A 17,929-nucleotide genomic window follows, 5' to 3' on the forward strand; every position below is an offset into this window, starting at 1 on the left:
ATGAGCGCAGTGTGCAAAACCAGTTAGAAGTCATTATGGAAGGATTGAAGAAGGAAGGGTGGGAGATTAACCCGAACAAAATTCAAGGGCCAGCTGAGACAGTGATATTGTAACGCTCACATGGTTCCCACAGAGGCGCTGGTCTGGTCTGGGTTGCTGTGGCCTCTTCAAGCGTGATGCGCAGAATTCGGACCACCGATTGAACAGGACCCCCAAATCTTGCTTGTCTGGCCCGTAGGAATATTCTTCTGCAGATGAGAAAGGGGATTAACTGTCTGCTGAATAATGTGCTTGCTCCCCCCTTTCCCCCTTTGTTCTCCTCTGACTTTCTCCAAAACCCCCGGTTTAAGCTCACCTTATGGTTTGGAAGGATGAACTCTCCATCCTGCTTCTGATGCAGGGGCGCGCGTTCGTCCAGTTACTTCACTGGTTTTGTTTTCAGAATGGCGCTGGCAAATCCACTTGACTTTACTGAGCGATACGCCGTAAGTATGAAGATGCAAAAGTTCAAGTGTGAGCCTCCTTTTTATGTTGTCTTTTTCTGTCCTTTATTTCAGGTGCAGAACAAAGGCGATGTGTTGAGGGGTTAAATTGCCGGGGTAAAATCAGGTGAGTCAGTGATGAGGGCGACCCCTCTAAATGTCTTTATAATTCCCCAGTAATGTCTTTTGTCCTTTCCCCATAGGGGCCGGGGTGCGGTACCTGCCAGAGATGTGGCGCCGACCCGAGATGTGGAATGGTTCACCAAGAATAGCCGGTAAGTAATATGGCTGAAAATCCGGCTTTCCTCTTGTGTTCCCTGGCTCACCTTTTGTCTCTTCTTCTCTCCCTTAGGTGCGGTGCGGTGCAGAGATGTGGCGACCGGCACTGAGAGCCGCGATGGAGCCGGGCGGCGTCTCGGGAACAGGTGAGTGAAGCGCGGCGCTGCAGCGAGCAACGCGGTGCTTTTAAATGGAAGTCTTCCTTCAGGAATGCTGGCGTGAAGATTCCGGATGCAGGTAAGAAGGTTGAAATAGTTCTTGGTTTTCACCTTTCTCTTCTCTTATTCCCTTACAGGTGTTCCAGGTTCGAGGCAGGCGTGGCTGGAGTCCAGGTGCAGGAGCAGACACGGTGAGCGTTCAGCTGCTGGGATGCAGAACAACGCGAAGCACGTGTGGCTGTCCGGGTGTGGCTTAAATAGCCTTGGAAGAAGTTCCAGGTGAGTATTCTTCTACAGCCCCACCCAAGTAACAAAATAGTTCCTTCAGAAAAATAGTCCCTCCTAAGCCTCATTTGGCTTGGTTCTTCATGCAGCATGGTCTGCATCAGGTGAGTGTGCAGCATGGTCTGCTTCAGGTAAGTGCACCAAACACTTCCCTTTATGAGCCTGGCGCCAACGGCGCCAGGACAGAGACCAAAGAGCCCCTATAAAGGGCCGCTGGGCTTTTACCCGGGGGCGTGATGCCTGCTCCCGGGGGTGCTGGGCCTGGCCTGGTGCTCCGGGGGTAGGCATCATGACAGATATTCCTAGGGATTCAGTGGCATAATGGGCATCGCGAGCTGGTGCCGAAGGCCCAACAGACAATTCTTGAGTACACCACTTGAACAAAAAGCAAGCTCAGCAGTTCATAGGGCTGTTTGGGTTTTGGAGACAGCACATTCCCCATTTAGGGCAGATCCTGACTCCCCTCTACAAAGTAACCCGAAATAAATATGAGTTTCAGTTGGGGGAAGAGCAGCAAAAAGCATTTGATTTGGCGAAAGACACTGTGCAGCAGGTGCTTGACTTATGGCCATTGAAGGAAGGCGAAATGGAATTGAATGTGTCTGTGCAAGACAATTACGCTAACTGGAGTGTGTGGCAGAAACAGGACAGGAAACGTGTGCCATTGGGGTTTTGGAGTCGTAAGTTGCCCGATGCTGGTAATTCATACACTCTGTTCGAGAAGCAGTTGCTGGCATGTTATTGGGCCCTGGTCGATACTGAGCAAATGACAGTGGGGCATGATGTGTTGATGAGGCCTGAAATCCCGATTATCCAATGGGTGCTGAGCTCTCCTAAAACACACAGAATAGGACACGCTCAAGAAGCCAGCATAATCAAATGGAAATGCTACATTCAAGACATAGCTAAATCAGGGAAGGGTGGGGTTGCCAAATGACATGAGCAAGTGGCCACCATACCACCCTCAGATTACATACCACCGGAAGTGTCTGAAAAACGTGAGTCTCCCGTGAAATGGGGAGTACCTTATGGCGATCTGACCGTACAGCAGACAGAGCATGCGTGGTTTACAGACGGCTCGGCCCGATATGTGGGAACCGAGCGATACTGGAAAGAGGTGTCATACAATCCCAAGACTAAAAAGATTTTGACAACATCAGGGAAAGGGAAGAGCAGTCAGTTTCCAGAACCTTACGCAGTTTACCAAGCATTGAAACAAGAGACCCCTGGTCGATGTCATTTGTACACAAATTCATGGTCAGTGGCGAATGGATTGGCGGTGTGGCTGGCAACCTGGCAAAAGAACGGGTGGATGATTCATTCAAAAGAGTTGTGGGGAAAAGAACTGTGGCAAGATATTGCTGAAATGTTATCACAAAGTGAAGTCACCGTGTATCATGTGGATGCGCATTGTGCTGCAGATTCATTAGAACGTTGGTTTCATTCTGTTGCAGATGAACAAACACACCAAGATTTCATCTGTGGATGCGGAGGCTCAGGAAGACGATTTGGAGGGTTTTCCCAAGTGGGCTCACCAGAAATGTGGGCACCTTGGAGAAAAGGCTACTACAAGGTGGGAACAAGCTCAAGGAATCAGTATTCTTTTAGAGGTAGTGAAAACAATCATTTTGCAATGTCCAGTGTGCCAACACCAACAGCATAGGCCTATCCCTCAGATTGTCCAGGGTAAGTTGCGAAGAGGAAAATTACCAGGTCAAATTTGGCAAATTGATTACATCGGTCCCGTGCAAATCAGTAAAGGCTGTCAGTATGCATGCACTATTGTGGATACATACTCTGGATATATGATGGTTTTGCCGTGCAAACGTGCCACACAATTGAACACCATTAAGTTGTTGGATCAGATCCCGTTGCATTACGGGGTGCCTTTGCAGATTCAAAGTGACAATGGGTCATACTTCAAAGGCAAATTAATTCAGGAATAATGTCAGGAAAAGAGTATTGAATGGCTCTACCACATGCCCTATTACCCTGCAGCTTCAAGATTAATTGAACGGATCAATGGTTTGTTGAAAGAACAGCTGTGCAAATCTGGAGATGGCAGTTTAGCAGGCTGGCGTGATAGTGTGTTTGATGCGGTGCAAGTCTTAAACAATAGGCCTGTGAATAATCATGAAACTCCTTTGATGCGGCTAATGACTCTTGCTTTACATATTCAACCCAACTCAGTTAGAGAGACTCTATTGTACTGGAAAATTACCCCGGGTTCTTTAGCTCCCTATCGGGTGAATCCAGGGTCAGCAGGGGTAGACTTGCATTCTCATGAGGAAATCAGATTAGACCCAAGAGGGATTGTTGTGATTGGAACAGGGATTGGGGTACAAATTCCTTCAGAGCATATGGGATGGATTGCCCCTAGATCTGGCCTAGCATTGAAAGGAGTTCAAGTGCTGGGAGGGGTCATTGACGCCGATTACCAAGGCGAGATCAAAGTCATCTTGATGAATAGTGGGGAACAAGTGTTACCGATCCATAAGGGCGATCGGGTGGCCCAGGTGATTATTGTTCCTGTTAAGTTTTCCATGATTAAAAAAGGGGGAGCCTCCCACAGTGTTAACTACCCATGGGGATCGTGGTTTTGGCTCTTCAGACAGTATGGTACCGGGTGCGAAGTTGTGGGTTGAAAGACCAAGTGGCCCAACAGTGCCCGCAGATGTTATTGCATCAGGCAAAGACCAGGTAGTTTTAGTAATGGAGCCCAGTAGAAAAAAATGCCAGTATGTGCCTGCAGAAAAATGTTACCTAAGAGAGTGATTTTCAACACTGATATCTCTTTTCTGGGTTTGCCTTGTAGATCCTGTGTCTGGCTGGTGTAATTGTGGGACTAAATGGACTCAGTTTGGGAGAGTCAAACGGCATGCTGCTGTCCGTGAGGGATTTCACATCTGTGCCAGCGACTCATGGGAAACCGATAATGATAATCAATGATGTCCGAAAGCAGCCTTATGCCGATGCTGAAAAGCCAGCCAGACCGAAGAAATGGATTTGTGGAATGCGAAAAACACGCTAGGTGCAAACGCAAACAACGTTGATGCCAGCTATACAACAGATGTCTTTAGGGCGGCAAAAATATTCCCCAGTAATTACCCAGACAGAGAATATGTGGACATATTTGTCACAACAGGTACTCAACATTCCGCACTTTTGCCTTACTGATGTGCATCATGCAGAAGCTTTGCTGACTACTTGTTTAGTAGCAGTGCAGACACCAGTTCCGGTTCCAAAGCACATTTTTGGCGTCATGCACAATGATTCTGCAGTTTAAGATTCCGATATCAGACAATCCTTTTTAGTCTATGAGTACTGCAGGTTTTGCCAGGAAACAGATCGCAAATGGAGAAACTTAACACGTATTCTAACATACAATATAACTAAAGGCGATGTGTTACACTTTATGACCTGCAATGTAATAGAAATTGGAAAATGCCAACAGCTGAATTTAACCAAACAGAAAAATCAAACTGCGTTTGAGAAAAGGTTGTGTTCACGAGTTCCAAGCACATGTACCAGTGTGAATAATACTATGTCTTGCAATCATACAGTGATAGCTGCCAGTCATCTCAATCACGTGAAACTTCCAACAGGATGGCTCTTCTCATGTGGCAACATCACATACACTTAGTTTCCAGCTAACATTTCCGGAAGTCCATGTGCCTTAATTCGATTAGGGCTAATGATGTTCCCTTTACACCCAGCAATGTCTCGAAGCAAAAGGTCAACTTTTGAATCTGTGGGTTTATCCCCAGATTGCGATTCACATGTGCATTTGTTATCAGAGGCTGAGGTTCTAGCATTAGCCCTTTCATTAGTGGGAGTTTGCGGTTTAGCTGCTGGGGGTTACAAATCTTTAATTAAACTAGCATGTTTAGTGGTAAAAGGACTTAATCATACTTCTCAAGCATTAGAAGAGTTGCTCCTTGATAGCAAAGTTATTAGAAAAGCAGCTTTGCAAAACAGGGCTGCCGTTGATTATCTCTTGCTGAAACATAATTTGGGCTGTAACGCAGGTGAAGGTATGTGTTGTTTCAATCTAAGTGACCATTCACGACCCATTGAAAGTCATAATAGAGGTTTAAGGGACCTCATTTCCCAAGTGTCTCAAGATCATACTGAAAATTGGTGGGATTGGTTATTTTCATGGATTCCTGACATTGGGGATACACTGCGTTACGCCTTTGCTTGCATTTGTATTATTTTGGCTATTATAATAATTGGTGGTTGTTGTATTCAACGTATTCCCAACTTAGTTCTGATGTTTCGTCGGTTTCAGAGACCGCTTCCTCTACCACTGGGCTATGGAAGGTAAATATCCAAGGGTGGATTGTGATGCTTGAGCTAAAACATGGCGCTGATGCGCAGGGCATTCTGGGGGCACTCAGAGCCATAATGGATATTTATTCCATTGCCTCAGTGAAAAGCTGCACTTGCTTTGCTAAAAAACATGCTTTCAATGTTATTCGTTTTTGAGCCTGGTATGCAGGCCTCAGCCAAGGACACAGCGCTGGGAAAGCAAGAATCTACAGGTGCAGGCTGGCACCAGATATAAAAAGGTTTTGTTATGTCTTGCTATACTTGCACCAAGGTCTATGGAATTGTTTCCCGTGGTGCTTTATAAGAGGGAAGCTTTGCTCCTTGGGGTTACCGTCGGTTGACCTGGCCGGCAACCAACGGTCACTCAGCAATGCGCAAGCACTAATGCCAGAAGGTTCGAGAAATTGCCACCCCTTTTTGAGGAGGGCATATATGCAGAGCTCTGGAAAGGTCAGGTGGAAAAAACACAAATACTTCAGTCGGAGGGGGGACGCCTTGTTACGACCTTCCTGTGGGCTGTTGTGCTCTCTGCCTGGCTGTTACCGGGGTCTTCCAGCCGCTTCTGGTGAGATGAGGGATTCAGTTACGCCCATGGTGATGTATTTTCTCTTTAATTCTCCATCTTTTCTGTGATTTATTTCTGCTTTATCACTTGTTGCTTCTTAACTATGAATAAATAGCCGTATAAGTGCTCATTATTTTGCTAACTGCATGTTAGTTGTGAGTTATTGCTCCGTCTATCTGCGTTCAAAGTATTTGCTCTGCTCTGCAAATATACTGGTGATAAATAACTGTCTGTGCACTCTTGGCGAGCAATACAGAGGGCTAAGTAGAAAGTCCTTGAGTAGAGAGTCCCGGGTATCCCCTTGCAGTATGTTTTGTCATAAAATAAGCCATGGGAGGCTGAGCCTCAATTGAAAATCCTCTATGGTCGGCAGGTGGCCCCGGTTTCACGGTGCTGGGGGTCTCCATATAAAATGAACAAACGGGGAGGCTACCCCTCGATTCGTGTAGGGGGGGTTAGGCATGAAAGGCCATAGGTTACAGCCTATTGTATAGTAAGTATCCATAATGTAACAGTCATTGAGGGCTTGTTGAACCTAGCTTGGGGGATAGAGGTGTGGAGGGGGGTTGTTAGTGGTGGGAGCTTCCCAGGGTGAGAGTAGCGGGTTAACAGTGGCCGTGAATAGTTAATGATGTGCGTGTGCTACCCAGGGCCCTTATCTCATTGTTAATTGTCTCATGTGGACTGGTGGGCAGGGTTTTGTAGTGAGTGTGATGCGACTGTAACCACAGCGAAGGCTGCTGGCTTAGCTCGGGTGCTTGTAAGGTTGGATTGTTGTTGTGGGTGGGATGTTGGTGGAACAAGAAAGCCACAACAAAAACTGCTGGCTAACCTGGAGATTCTAGGCGGCGGGCAGGGTTGTTGAGCGGAGAGTGGTGGTGTGTCAGGTGAAACCGCTGCGAGAGCTGCTGGCCCCTGGTTATGATCGAAAGTGGAGGAGATTATTAGCGTAGTATTCAGGGGGTGCGGTGGCTTAGGAGAGTATTGGAAAGAGCCAGGTTTTAAGGGCCTTCCTGAATTTCAGGTGGTTTTCGATGTTGCGAATGTGTAGGGGGATGGAATTCCAGATGATTGGTGCTTGGACGGAGAAGGAGGAGCCACCAAGTCTTATGGAGCTATGCAGTGGGATCACTAGGCGAAATGCATTGTGCGATCCGAGGTTCCTGGACGGTTGGTAAGGGACAATTTTGTCTCGTAGGAATTCAGGGCCAGTGTTGTGGATTGTGCAATGGGTGATGCACATGGCTTTGAAGGTGGTGCGTCGAGCAAGGGAGTCAGTGGAGGACTCTCAGGGCAGGGCTGATATGTTCTCTGGCTGGAAGGTTAATGAGCAGGCCTGCTGCCGCATTTTGGATTCTTTGTAGTTTCCGTAGTAGGGGGCTCCTAGGTAGAGGCAATTTGCATAGTCAAGGCGGGAGAGGATAATGGAGTTGATGGCCGAGAAACGGTGGGGATAGGTGAGGTAGGGGAAAATCTGCCTGGGGATACGTAAATGAAAGAAACCGGTTTTGGATACGTTGGTGAGGGATAGATCTGAGTCAAATTTGCATCCAAGGTTTTTAACCACGTTTGAGGGTGCTGGTGCTTGTCCTAGTAATTCGGGCCAAGGGATAGGTTGGGGGATGAGGGATGTTTTCCCGCAGAGTAGGATTTCGGTTTTCCCAGGGTTGAGGATGAACTTGGTTGTCATCCAGTGATCAATATCAGAGAGGCACGATGATAGGTCTGGGCTGCCGGATACTTCGGAATTTGGCATTTTGAGGATGATCTGGGTAGCATCTGCGTAGTAGTAGCATGGAAGGTTGTACGAACGGATGATTGCGGGAATGGGTTGTATGTAGAAATTGAAGATTAGCTGTGACGTGGATGCTCCTTGGGGAACACCTTGGCAGACTGGACGAGATATGGATGGGAATTGGTCGAGGTGCATGATTTGCAACCGGTTGGAGATGAAAGAAGAGATCCATGACAGGGGTGTGTTTTTGATTCCTAGTGTTTGTCGTCTGTCTAATAGGATGATGTGATAAATGGTATTGAAAGCTGCGGACAGGTCGAGAAGGATGAGAACCGCACAGCCGTCTGCATCGGCTGTTCTTTTTACGTCATCACAGATGGAGACTAGGGAGGCTTCTGTTCCCCTTAGTGGTCTGAAACCTGATTGGGCTGGGTCTAGTAGGTTATTGGATTCAGCAAATTGGCCAAGCTGTTTGTAAGCCGCGCAGTCAATCAGTTTGGCGATGAAACACGTATTGGAGATAGTTTTGGGGAAGAAGTGGGTTAAGCGTCGTTTTAGTGAGAATGGGTTTGGTGATCAATGTTTTTAGGGCTTTCGGGAAGGTTCCTGAGGTGAGTGAGTTGTTAAGGATTGCGCGAGCGACGTTGCCTGTACAGGTGGCGCTTTGTATTTTCTTGAGCAGTGTTGGTGGGCATGGGTCTTCCGGAGAGCCTGAAGGGCGGCTGGCCGCTAACAGTGAGAGGAATTCTTGGTGTGTGATGGGAGAGAAAGAGCCGAAAGAAGATTGAGACTGGGGTGGGGTTTGTGTGGTGCACTGTGTTCAGTGGTGGTAGGATTTTTTATTTGGCGATGATGGCGCTGTGTCTTTCGTTGGCGGCATTGTAGAAGTGGAGCGAGAGGGTGTTGCATAAGGCTTGGGATGGTCAGGCGAGAATATGATGGTGATTTGAATTGTGCTATGATTTTGTTTTTTAACAAGAGCTTTTTTTTTTTTTATCGAGAGCTTCTGAAACACAACAAAAAACAGCAGCATGACTTGCCGACCAGAGGACAAGAGCAACTTTCTCCAGGGCAAATGAGATGCCAGAGCAAACAGTCTGTATTGTATATTTTTACCATGTTGTAACTGTTTCTAAGTCTCCGGCGCCCAGTTACCCCAGGGTTCGGCGCGCGGTACAAATAAATAAACTAAACTAAACTGAAGCAAGACTTGCTGGCATGAGGACAAGAGCAGCATCCTCAAGGGCACATGAGACACCACTCGATCAGGACACGGGCATCGTTGGGTACCAGCTAGTGTTTTAAATAATTGTATGTGATTCATATTTTTGTATTTGAATAACATTTATTTTTTGTATTTGTGTTTGGGCGCCTCTTTATGACTTCTTGCCTTTTTTGTTTATATTGATGTAGAATTTACCTATTCTTTGACAAATAAACCAAATAGCTTGGGAGACCTGTTGTCTGGAGTCTGGACTTGCCTTGAAAATACATACTTTGCATGTGGAGTTGGTACTTTACAGGTGAAAAGGTCACTGGAGGTGAACTGGCCCTGGTGAGCCAGTTTCCATTAATTGCTGCCTGCTGGGCAGCCCCTGTCAGACAAGAGAGCTGTAAATCACAGCTCCAAGGAACACTGCAGGAACCCCATATAATCCTGGCTGACACACACCTTCAAATGCCACAAGCCGCTCCAGTTTCAACTTCCCTGGCTTCTGAGTTGTGAAACTCAGACTGCTGCTGTCCTAGGAGACGCATGAAATCCGGATTTATTTCATCTTACCTGGACAACCGGACAGACATACCCCGAAAAATACGGTCAGTCCGGTCGAAATCCGGGCAGGAGGCTACCATACTCTCATTGTATCACAATTAAGAGGTGAACGTGTCAAACATAACCAAGCTGCAAACTTAAAATTATCACACATAAGCAAACTGAAAACTTGGCAGCCCTGTAATCCTACCAAAAGGACCTGCAACCCTTCTTTCACCCACAATTTTGTAACGCCATAAACAACAGACATTCGTTCAGCACACACAAGCTTTTTGTATTAAAAAGTATAGCTTATTAATTTTGTCAATGCTTGTTTTTGTGCCTCTTTCATAACCACACTTGTAAGAATGCCAATAAACAACATCGTCTCCTCTTTAATAACGGGTCTTCAACCTCTATCAGATTCGCGTGTGTCTTAAAAAAATAGATTACAAAGGAAAAGAAATGGATCCTGATTCCTGACCTGTGTCAGCTCCACTGTCTGTATAGAGTGCTTCGGCCAAGAGTCTGCTTGTCACTAGGGGCAACCAAGGCACGTGGCTCTAGACCGGTAAAAGAGGCTGCGCATCAACCAGAACATCAGCCAACAAGAAAGGATGCCGCTTTCAATCGGATTCAATCGGTACCAAGACAATGCCAATAACAGTAGCAAAGTCAATTATACTTACCAAAGTTATTCGTTTATTTCGAAGAACTTACCTATTAATATTTATATTAAATTATATTTTATTTCTCTTTTTCTTACACCATGAATGTAAGCATCATTTATTTTCTAACAATTAAAATCGTATTATTCTATTCAGGATACTTGCATTATATAAATAACATTAACAATAACTAATCATCGCATTTACGTTTACAAACGATGCATAACCAAGATGGCCGTGATGTTCTATTCCTCCCAACTAAATCTCACGGTTTAGATGCTGTTGGAGGCCCTTTTAGGGTCAGGCAAGTCACTGGTTTAACAGTCTTGTTTTTATCATTTTTGCTATCGGACATGGTTGAGTGTAGTTTGTGTCATTCATTTGAACCTGCCTTTATTGCAAAATGATCAACTCTTATTTAGCGCTACATAATTGTTCTCTTAAAACATCTTATACGAACACGATAAATACAAATGCCCACCAAATATATATTTGAAACGTTTAAAGTCTCAAATTTTATTTTTATTTTATCCCAAAAAGCTTTCTCGATCTGATGGTTAGAATGGTATGATTGTATGGTAATCCAAAAATTTCAAATTGAACGTCGGCGCGGTCTGACCTGTCATCTTTGGTCTTCTTTTGTTCCCTATCATTGTTTTCAGTCGAGGCCTTTACGTCATTCCACGAGAGGCGTAGATTTTACAATTAGACTTTACTTTGGGCTTTGAGGTTGGTGATGGGCGGCCCACTTCTCGAATAGATGACCTGTGCTGTTTGAAGGTGAATTATTGACGTGACAGTTATCCAATCAAATAGCCTCACATGCCGCATTCAGCCAATGGGCGAATTGAGTAGGTGGAGCCTGCCACTGCCCGTGTCTCCGCGCAGAGTGGGCGAGCTGCCGCTGGCTGTTTGTTGTCATCAAGATGGAGTTTCTGCTGGGGAACCCGTTCAGCACCCCGGTGGGACAGTGCATAGGTGAGAGGGGCGGTGACGACCAGAAGGAGGGGGAGGGGCGGCCACTGCTGCGGTGGTGTAATAATTAGTCAAGCTGTTGAGGCCTGAAACTGTGAAGCGGGAAATACTACAGGTGCAAAACTGTGTTGGGGGTGTTGTTCATGTGCAGTTTCGAACGTCTCAACCTATCAAAGTTGCAGAGGATGACATTAGTCCCCTGGTGCAACTTCAGCGATGCATTTAAATGAAGTGGACTACACGACTGGGGGTTTAATCTGGAGTGTCACTGACAGAAAAAATGTGTGTCTTTTGGCTGTGAATGTGTAATCTTCTGTTCGGACCCTATGAAGGATTTGTTCTTCTCTAAACTACCTATGGCAAGAGTTTACGTATCTGTAGTGTTCAATGTGTAGGTTCCTCAGCACTGATGTGTACGTCTACTGACTGTATAGTTAAATGTTTATCTGCAGCGTTCAGTGTGTATTCTTAGTGTTGTGTATGCACATCGGCACTGATCTGCAAGTCTACTGACGGTAAAATTAAACGTTTATCTGCATTGTTTAGTGTGTATTTTTATTGGCTATACACCGGCTTGTGAGTTTACTAGCAGTGTTGTGCAGACGCAGTGCTGAGTAAGCACCTGCAGGGTGGAGTGTACTCGTTTAGCGCAGCCTCTGTTTTGGCAACTGCGTTTGCCATGCTGGAATGTGTAGTAAGCTTCTAACAAGAAATTCTAGACTTCCTATACTGCAAGCTAGCATCATGAACAACTAGGACTATCTCAAGGTATCGCACTGACCATGGGGCTACTTGACAACTTTGTCTGCGTTGTCCATATATTGTGATTGATTGTAGCAAACATGCCAAGTTTGGAAACCGATTTAGGGTAAGACGATAGAATGCAGCGATACCTGGATGAGTTATTTGAACAAGGTTGTTCATCATTTTGTAAGGCAGTACAGCATGGTGTGCTGGTAATATAATTCTCGGGCATGTTATGGAAAAGTAACGTTTGTGCAATCATGTGTTTACACAATACACCGGTTGTATGAGTCAGGAAAGCCCAGCCTTGCACAAAATGAGGTAACATATATATATATATATATATATATATAATTTTTTAAAAACTAATATGTCAGAGACTTCCTTTTATGGATTATTTTATTATTTAATAATGTGTGCCATTTTGTATGGCTTTTCATATAATACTGAATAACAAAGGATTGTTTGTGTGGAAACAGTGTCATCCCTGCCGAGTGCTGAGGCTGTTGGCACAGCATTTTTATGTGTAGTGTTTACATTCACAATGACGAGTTGTATGTTAAGTTTTGGGTGTTTCTGTGCATCAAGTATTGTATTTCGTGTATGGGTGTGCATCATTACGCCTGACGACAAAGCGCCATATGTGCTTGATCGAGTGAGGATTTTTTATTCGTATTAGTGGATGTGCATGTACTTCACAGCGTTTATTGTATTGCAAACTGGGTGTGCGCCAGTGAATGTTTATGCAGAGTACTTGGTGGAATTGCAAATGTGCACTTTGAACTTACCACATACACGCAGCACAAAATGTTTGTGAATTAATGTATATCTAGTTTGAATGCAGTATACATGTCTCATTGAGTATATTCGTAGAACACACATTCTGCATACACTACCAAAAGTGTACTGTATGCAGACCACTTTGTGTAAGCGAATCATCGAGTCTATAATCTAATTTGTATGTGGAGAGAGCCGGGAGGGCGTCGCCCGGCAGCCATGCAGTGAGGCTGCTTTTTCTGATTGCTCCTGCATGATCCTAATAATGATGGCCATAACACTGCCATAACTGCATATATTTCCTCGAAAATACAGCAGAGTGGAGCACATCAGGAGTTAAACTGTGGTGCGACGGAGGACGTAAGGCTACGGAGGACAGGAACCGGCTCAGAGGCGCTGAAGATGTGGTCGACAAGATGCATAGCTCTCAACCATTTGTCTCGCAAAGGCGGGTGAAATCGCCCGATTTTGTTTCTGGCGGGTGAGACGTCCATTGGACGAATGGGCGTGCAGGAGGCTTGATGGGTGAGTCAGCCGTTTGCAAGGCGGGTGACACCCGCCAAAAGCGGTTGAGTTGAGAGCTATGACAAGATGGCAGCCATGGGTCCGGGGCACGTTGCAGCGAGCCTGGCAGGGCCATGAGTACCAGCAGCGAAACGGGAGTAGGACAGCGGCCGGTGGCGTGCGACCGTACAGAGACCCTAGCGGATAAGACGGCAGAGGAGACTGCAAGATATTGCAGGCAAGAGCGTAGTGAGCAGCAGTGCCCCGGAAGAGGATCACTGCGCACCGAGCACATGATTGGATCCAACAGGTTGCGGAAGGGCAGGCACCAACAGGTTGACCTCACCGAAGCAGCAGAGACTACACACAGGTGCGGCGGGTCCCGGCTGCGGAACGACGGCAACGCTGTGGAGTCCTATGGAAATGGTGAATGCGGTGAATGCAAGCGGGGCATACCGATGAGCGCTGCCGGTGGGCAGACATTGATGATCCTAAGCAGGCGTCCAGATGGGCTGGATAGGCAGGGCCCGGGTGAGTCACTAACTAGCAACCATTTAAGACGTCAATGTAAAGAACACAGCAGCATTTCAAGGGATGGAGAGTCAAAGGATAGAATTTGGGTTCCCCCAGGTCTAGTGCGCAGTGATGATCCCCCAGGTCTAGTGCTCAGTGACAGGCTGGATTTGCCAATGTGTGTGCTAAGAAACGCAATGCACGTCCCTTGTCCTGCCACCTGAGTACCCAGACCGGAAACAAATATACGGGGGCCCTAGAGCTGTGGGCCTGAGGGCTCACCTACTCCTGGCGGAAAGCGAAGCAAATTACCGGCGGTGGCGAGTGTCTATTGCGATCCCTCTTGGGGCTTGAACTACAGCATGAATTTTCACCTGGACCATCAGCAGCAACATGTGTTCCTGTCTTGAGGTCAGAGCACAAAGACATTCCTGGGCCTCGAGAGGGATAGCGTCAGGACCCAAAGGAAAACCACCCTGCACCTACAATTGATGTCGCCCCTGGGGTGTGTCACTGCAGTACCGCGCTGGTAGACTCTCTGCTCGTGGAAGTGCTGACCCACACACAAACTGGACAAACATCGTGTAAGGCTAAACAAACACACATGGAGGCTTTTGTCAAGAGAGATGCAGAGAATGGCTGTCCCTGGTCACTGAAGGTGGCGCAGCTGCCTCGCAGAAGGAGTCACGAGAAGAGAACTGCATCCTTGCGGCCATTGCATCACTAAAGACCTGTCTGGAACAAAAGGTGGATGCCGTTATTGTAGATGTGGGGCTGCTGAGGCAGGATGTACGGACCCTGTCAGATTGGATAGGAACTTTGGAAACGCAGGTGCGAGAAAACACATCTAGTGTGGCTGCCACCCAGGCGCAGATGTCCGAGCTAGACGCCAGGGTGCACATTCTGGAACACCGAGTGGAGGACTCTGAAGGGTGGTCTAAGAGGAATAATCTAGGTATCATTGGGCTACCCGAAGGCGAGGAACAAAGTGATCCGACCACCTATGTCGAAAACTTACTCTTGCAGGAAGTGGGCCCCGAGACGTTCACTCGAGACCGTGACCACGGGAGCCCCGCCAAGGCCGGTGATAGCGAGTATTATGAATTATAAAGACAGAGAGCAGATCTTAGCCTTCTCCAGAGAGGAGGTCGGGGGGGGAGTATTGTACGCGCGCCAGCAAAGCTCGCTATTTACCCAGACTATACAATGCTAGTGCAGAAGCAGAGGACTATGTTTGGTCCCACGAAGGAACGTCTTCGAAGGCCGAACGTAAGATACATGCTAATATACCCAGAAAAGCTCAAGGTGATTCATAACGGAAAATCACATTTCACTGAAGCAGCGCACTCTTGAATGGACACTCGGGGGGATTGCGCAGCTCCCTGAGAGGACAAACAATGCCCCCCTGCGCCCCGTGACTGGTGATAGCGAAGAGGCGGCAGGACATTTACCCCATGACAACCTAAGGCAATAGATGGAAAGCTATAGGCAGGAGTTGGGACACTTGAAGATTGAGAAACCTATTCTGTGGGCGGTTGCCTGTGCTGGCTGCAGTGACACCCTGGTGGACATTTAGTTTTGGATGCCCGTTTTAAGGTATCTTGCTGCTGTGTGCTTCCCAGGTAGGGCGGGGAAGGCAGCAGGCCCGAGTGCAAGTTATGCTACAGGGCTGTTGGTTTTTGGTTGGGGGAAGAATAGAAAGGGTATCCTCAAAGGTTGTTCTGTTTTCACCACCTTATGAGAGATGGGACTGTTTTAGTTTGTGTGTTAGGCAAGTTGTTCGGAATGCATGGAAAGGTAATATGCACAGGCTACTGAATGCTCAATGGGTGCTGGCTGCTTGACGGGTGGTAGGTTTCATACAAGGGGGTGGCAGGGGCAGACTGGAGCTGCTGGTGCCAGTTTTACGAAAGGTGCTGGGGGGCTATATTAGACAGCGGGTGGTCGGTGGGAACTGAAGAGACCTGGCAGAGTGAGACCGGATGGCCAGCGATCTAAACATAGTTAAAAAAAAAAGTTTTATTATTTTTAACAGATATATGAACACTACATAACCATCTGCATAATCAAAAGCCATCTCCTTGTTGCTTGTCGTACATATCCCTCCCAACTTACCCACTCATGCCCACCCCTCACACCCCACACTTGCATGCTTCACCCTGATGTTGTGTGCGTACCACACCCCCAGCAATTAGGAGCCCCCTACCTTTGTCGTAAATCTCCCCCGTCTCACCTGTGATCAGGATCTCCCTTGTTCGGCCGCAGGACTCTTCCTGTGGATGGTTCGGGTCTTGAACAGGCTCGCCCGAGCCTCGTCAGGTTGCAGGATGCGTTCAGAGTTCCGGGAAGTTCGTGGTTCCAGGGTATCCAGGATTATCGATGAACGAGTAAGTAGCGGGGAAAATTCCAGGAACAGGATAAAGGGCAAGGAAGGAAGTAAGAGGATCAAAGGGAATCAAAGCAGAGGGTAAGCACACGTCGGGTCACTTCCGAAGATAGCGTTGAGGCGCGCGGACCCGCAGGGGCATGACCAATTTATAGTACGTGCCATGACGTGAAGGCTAGTGCGTAGCTCGGAGCTTGGTTCGGCCATGTTGGGAGGAACAAGGAGTACTAGCCCTTTGTGATAATGACCATGAGGTCCAGAAGGGGCAATTTCGCCGGGTCATGACAGCATGCCCCCTCCGAAGACTGGTTCCTCCAGGCTTGCCTGGGTGAATAAGATGGAATCTTCTGAGCAAACGAGGGGTCTTTAAATTAGAAACTGGTTCCCATGTCCTCTCGCTAGGGGGGTAGCCTTTCCACTCGACCAGATATTGTAGTCGACCCCTCCTATACCTGGAATCACATATCCTGGACACCTCATATTCCAACTGGTCGTCCACAACAACAGGTGTGGGTTTGAAGGGTTTTCGAGTAGAACTAACGTAGGGTTTCAACAGGGAAGTTTGGAAGACTGGATGTATCTTCTTCCAGGAATCCAGAAGCTTAAGTCGGAAGGAGACAGGATTGATAATCTCCTTTATAGAAAATGGACCATAATAGCGAGGAGCTAATTTGTTTGGTCGTAGATGTCGAGGTAACATTTTCGAGGCTAACCAGATTTGATCGCCAACTGAATAGGAAGGTGATGGTCTTCTCTTAGTCTGCATATCTTTTGGTTCGAGTCTGGGCTTGTCCTAATTGATCCTTTGCCTCTCTTTGTAAGTCGATCAGCGTCTGAATCCAAGAGTCTAGGGTAGGTACCGGAGTAGATTCTGGAAGAACTGATGGTAAAACAGACGGGTGATAACCTTGACTGCAATAGAAAGGACTGATCTTGAGAGCTGAATGATCTGAGTTATTGTAGGAGAATTCGGCTAATGGTATAAGGAGAGACCAATCGTTTTGAACCTTGGTGGCAAAACAACGAAGATACTGTTTCAGGGTTTGATTCACTCGTTCCGTTGCCCCATTGGTTTGTGGATGATAGCCTGAAGAAAGGGCACGTTGGATTCCTAGAACACGACAGAGATGTTTCCAGAATTGTGAAATATACTGAGGTCCCCGATCTGAAATAATCTTGGAAGGAAGACCATGAAGACGAAAAATATGTTCCAGGAAAATTCCAGCAAGTTCTGAGGAAGATGGTAGTTTATACAATGGTGTAAAATGAGCTAGATGAGTGAACAAGTCAATAGTTACCATGATGGTTGTATATCCTCGGGAAGGTGGTAATTCAACAATGAAGTCCGTGGCAATAACTTCCCAGAGTCTGGTTGGCAACGTAGGTTGTAGAAGCAGACCCGCCGGTCTCTGATTGTCGTATTTGTTCTGACTACAAATAGCACAGGTCTTGATGTATTGAACTACACTGGCCTTCATCCCTGGCCACCAGAACTGTCTTTGTATAAGGCAGAAGGTGTTGGTTACTCCTCGATGGCCGGAGTGAAGAGTATCATGGCATAGATTCATTACCTTCTGTTGAAGTTCTTTTGTCGGAATGACCACTGAATTGTTCTTGAATAAATATCCTTCCTTGATTGTCAGACGCCAGGGATTTTTCTTCGATATGTCCTTCCAGAGATCAGATAATTGAGTCTGTGCTCTGATTTCTTCCAGGAGATTGATCGCTTGAGCTACAAAGATTGTGGGTGGAAACATTTTAGGATAGATCTTA

The 17,929-nt window shown here is 46.8% G+C and overlaps 2 protein-coding genes across 9 annotated transcripts in view; one reads left to right on the top strand and one right to left on the bottom strand.

Moving 5' to 3' along the window:
- DRC3 (dynein regulatory complex subunit 3) overlaps positions 1-11,007 on the bottom strand; it is a 742,340-nt gene extending 731,333 nt beyond the window's left edge. The window contains exon 1 of one of the 2 annotated variants that reach the window (XM_069645719.1): positions 10,877-11,007. The gene's annotated coding sequence lies outside the window, so the exon portion shown is untranslated. Of the gene's footprint in view, positions 1-10,073; positions 10,162-10,876 lie in introns of those variants that run through there. The other variant, XM_069645718.1, reaches the window with a different exon arrangement.
- A 95-nt stretch (positions 11,008-11,102) lies between these two features.
- TOM1L2 (target of myb1 like 2 membrane trafficking protein) overlaps positions 11,103-17,929 on the top strand; it is a 1,130,890-nt gene continuing 1,124,063 nt past the window's right edge. For 6 of the 7 annotated variants that reach the window (XM_069645711.1, XM_069645714.1, XM_069645717.1 and 3 more), the window contains exon 1: positions 11,103-11,235. In XM_069645711.1, the coding sequence (XP_069501812.1) occupies positions 11,184-11,235 (52 nt within the window). In that variant the 5' untranslated portion in view covers positions 11,103-11,183. The remainder of the gene's footprint in view (positions 11,236-17,929) is intronic. The other variant, XM_069645715.1, reaches the window with a different exon arrangement.

Source organism: Ambystoma mexicanum, chromosome 2p (genome assembly GCF_040938575.1).
Source record: "Ambystoma mexicanum isolate Mex_15411 chromosome 2p, UKY_AmexF1_1, whole genome shotgun sequence".
Classification (NCBI taxonomy): Eukaryota; Metazoa; Chordata; class Amphibia; order Caudata; family Ambystomatidae; genus Ambystoma; species Ambystoma mexicanum.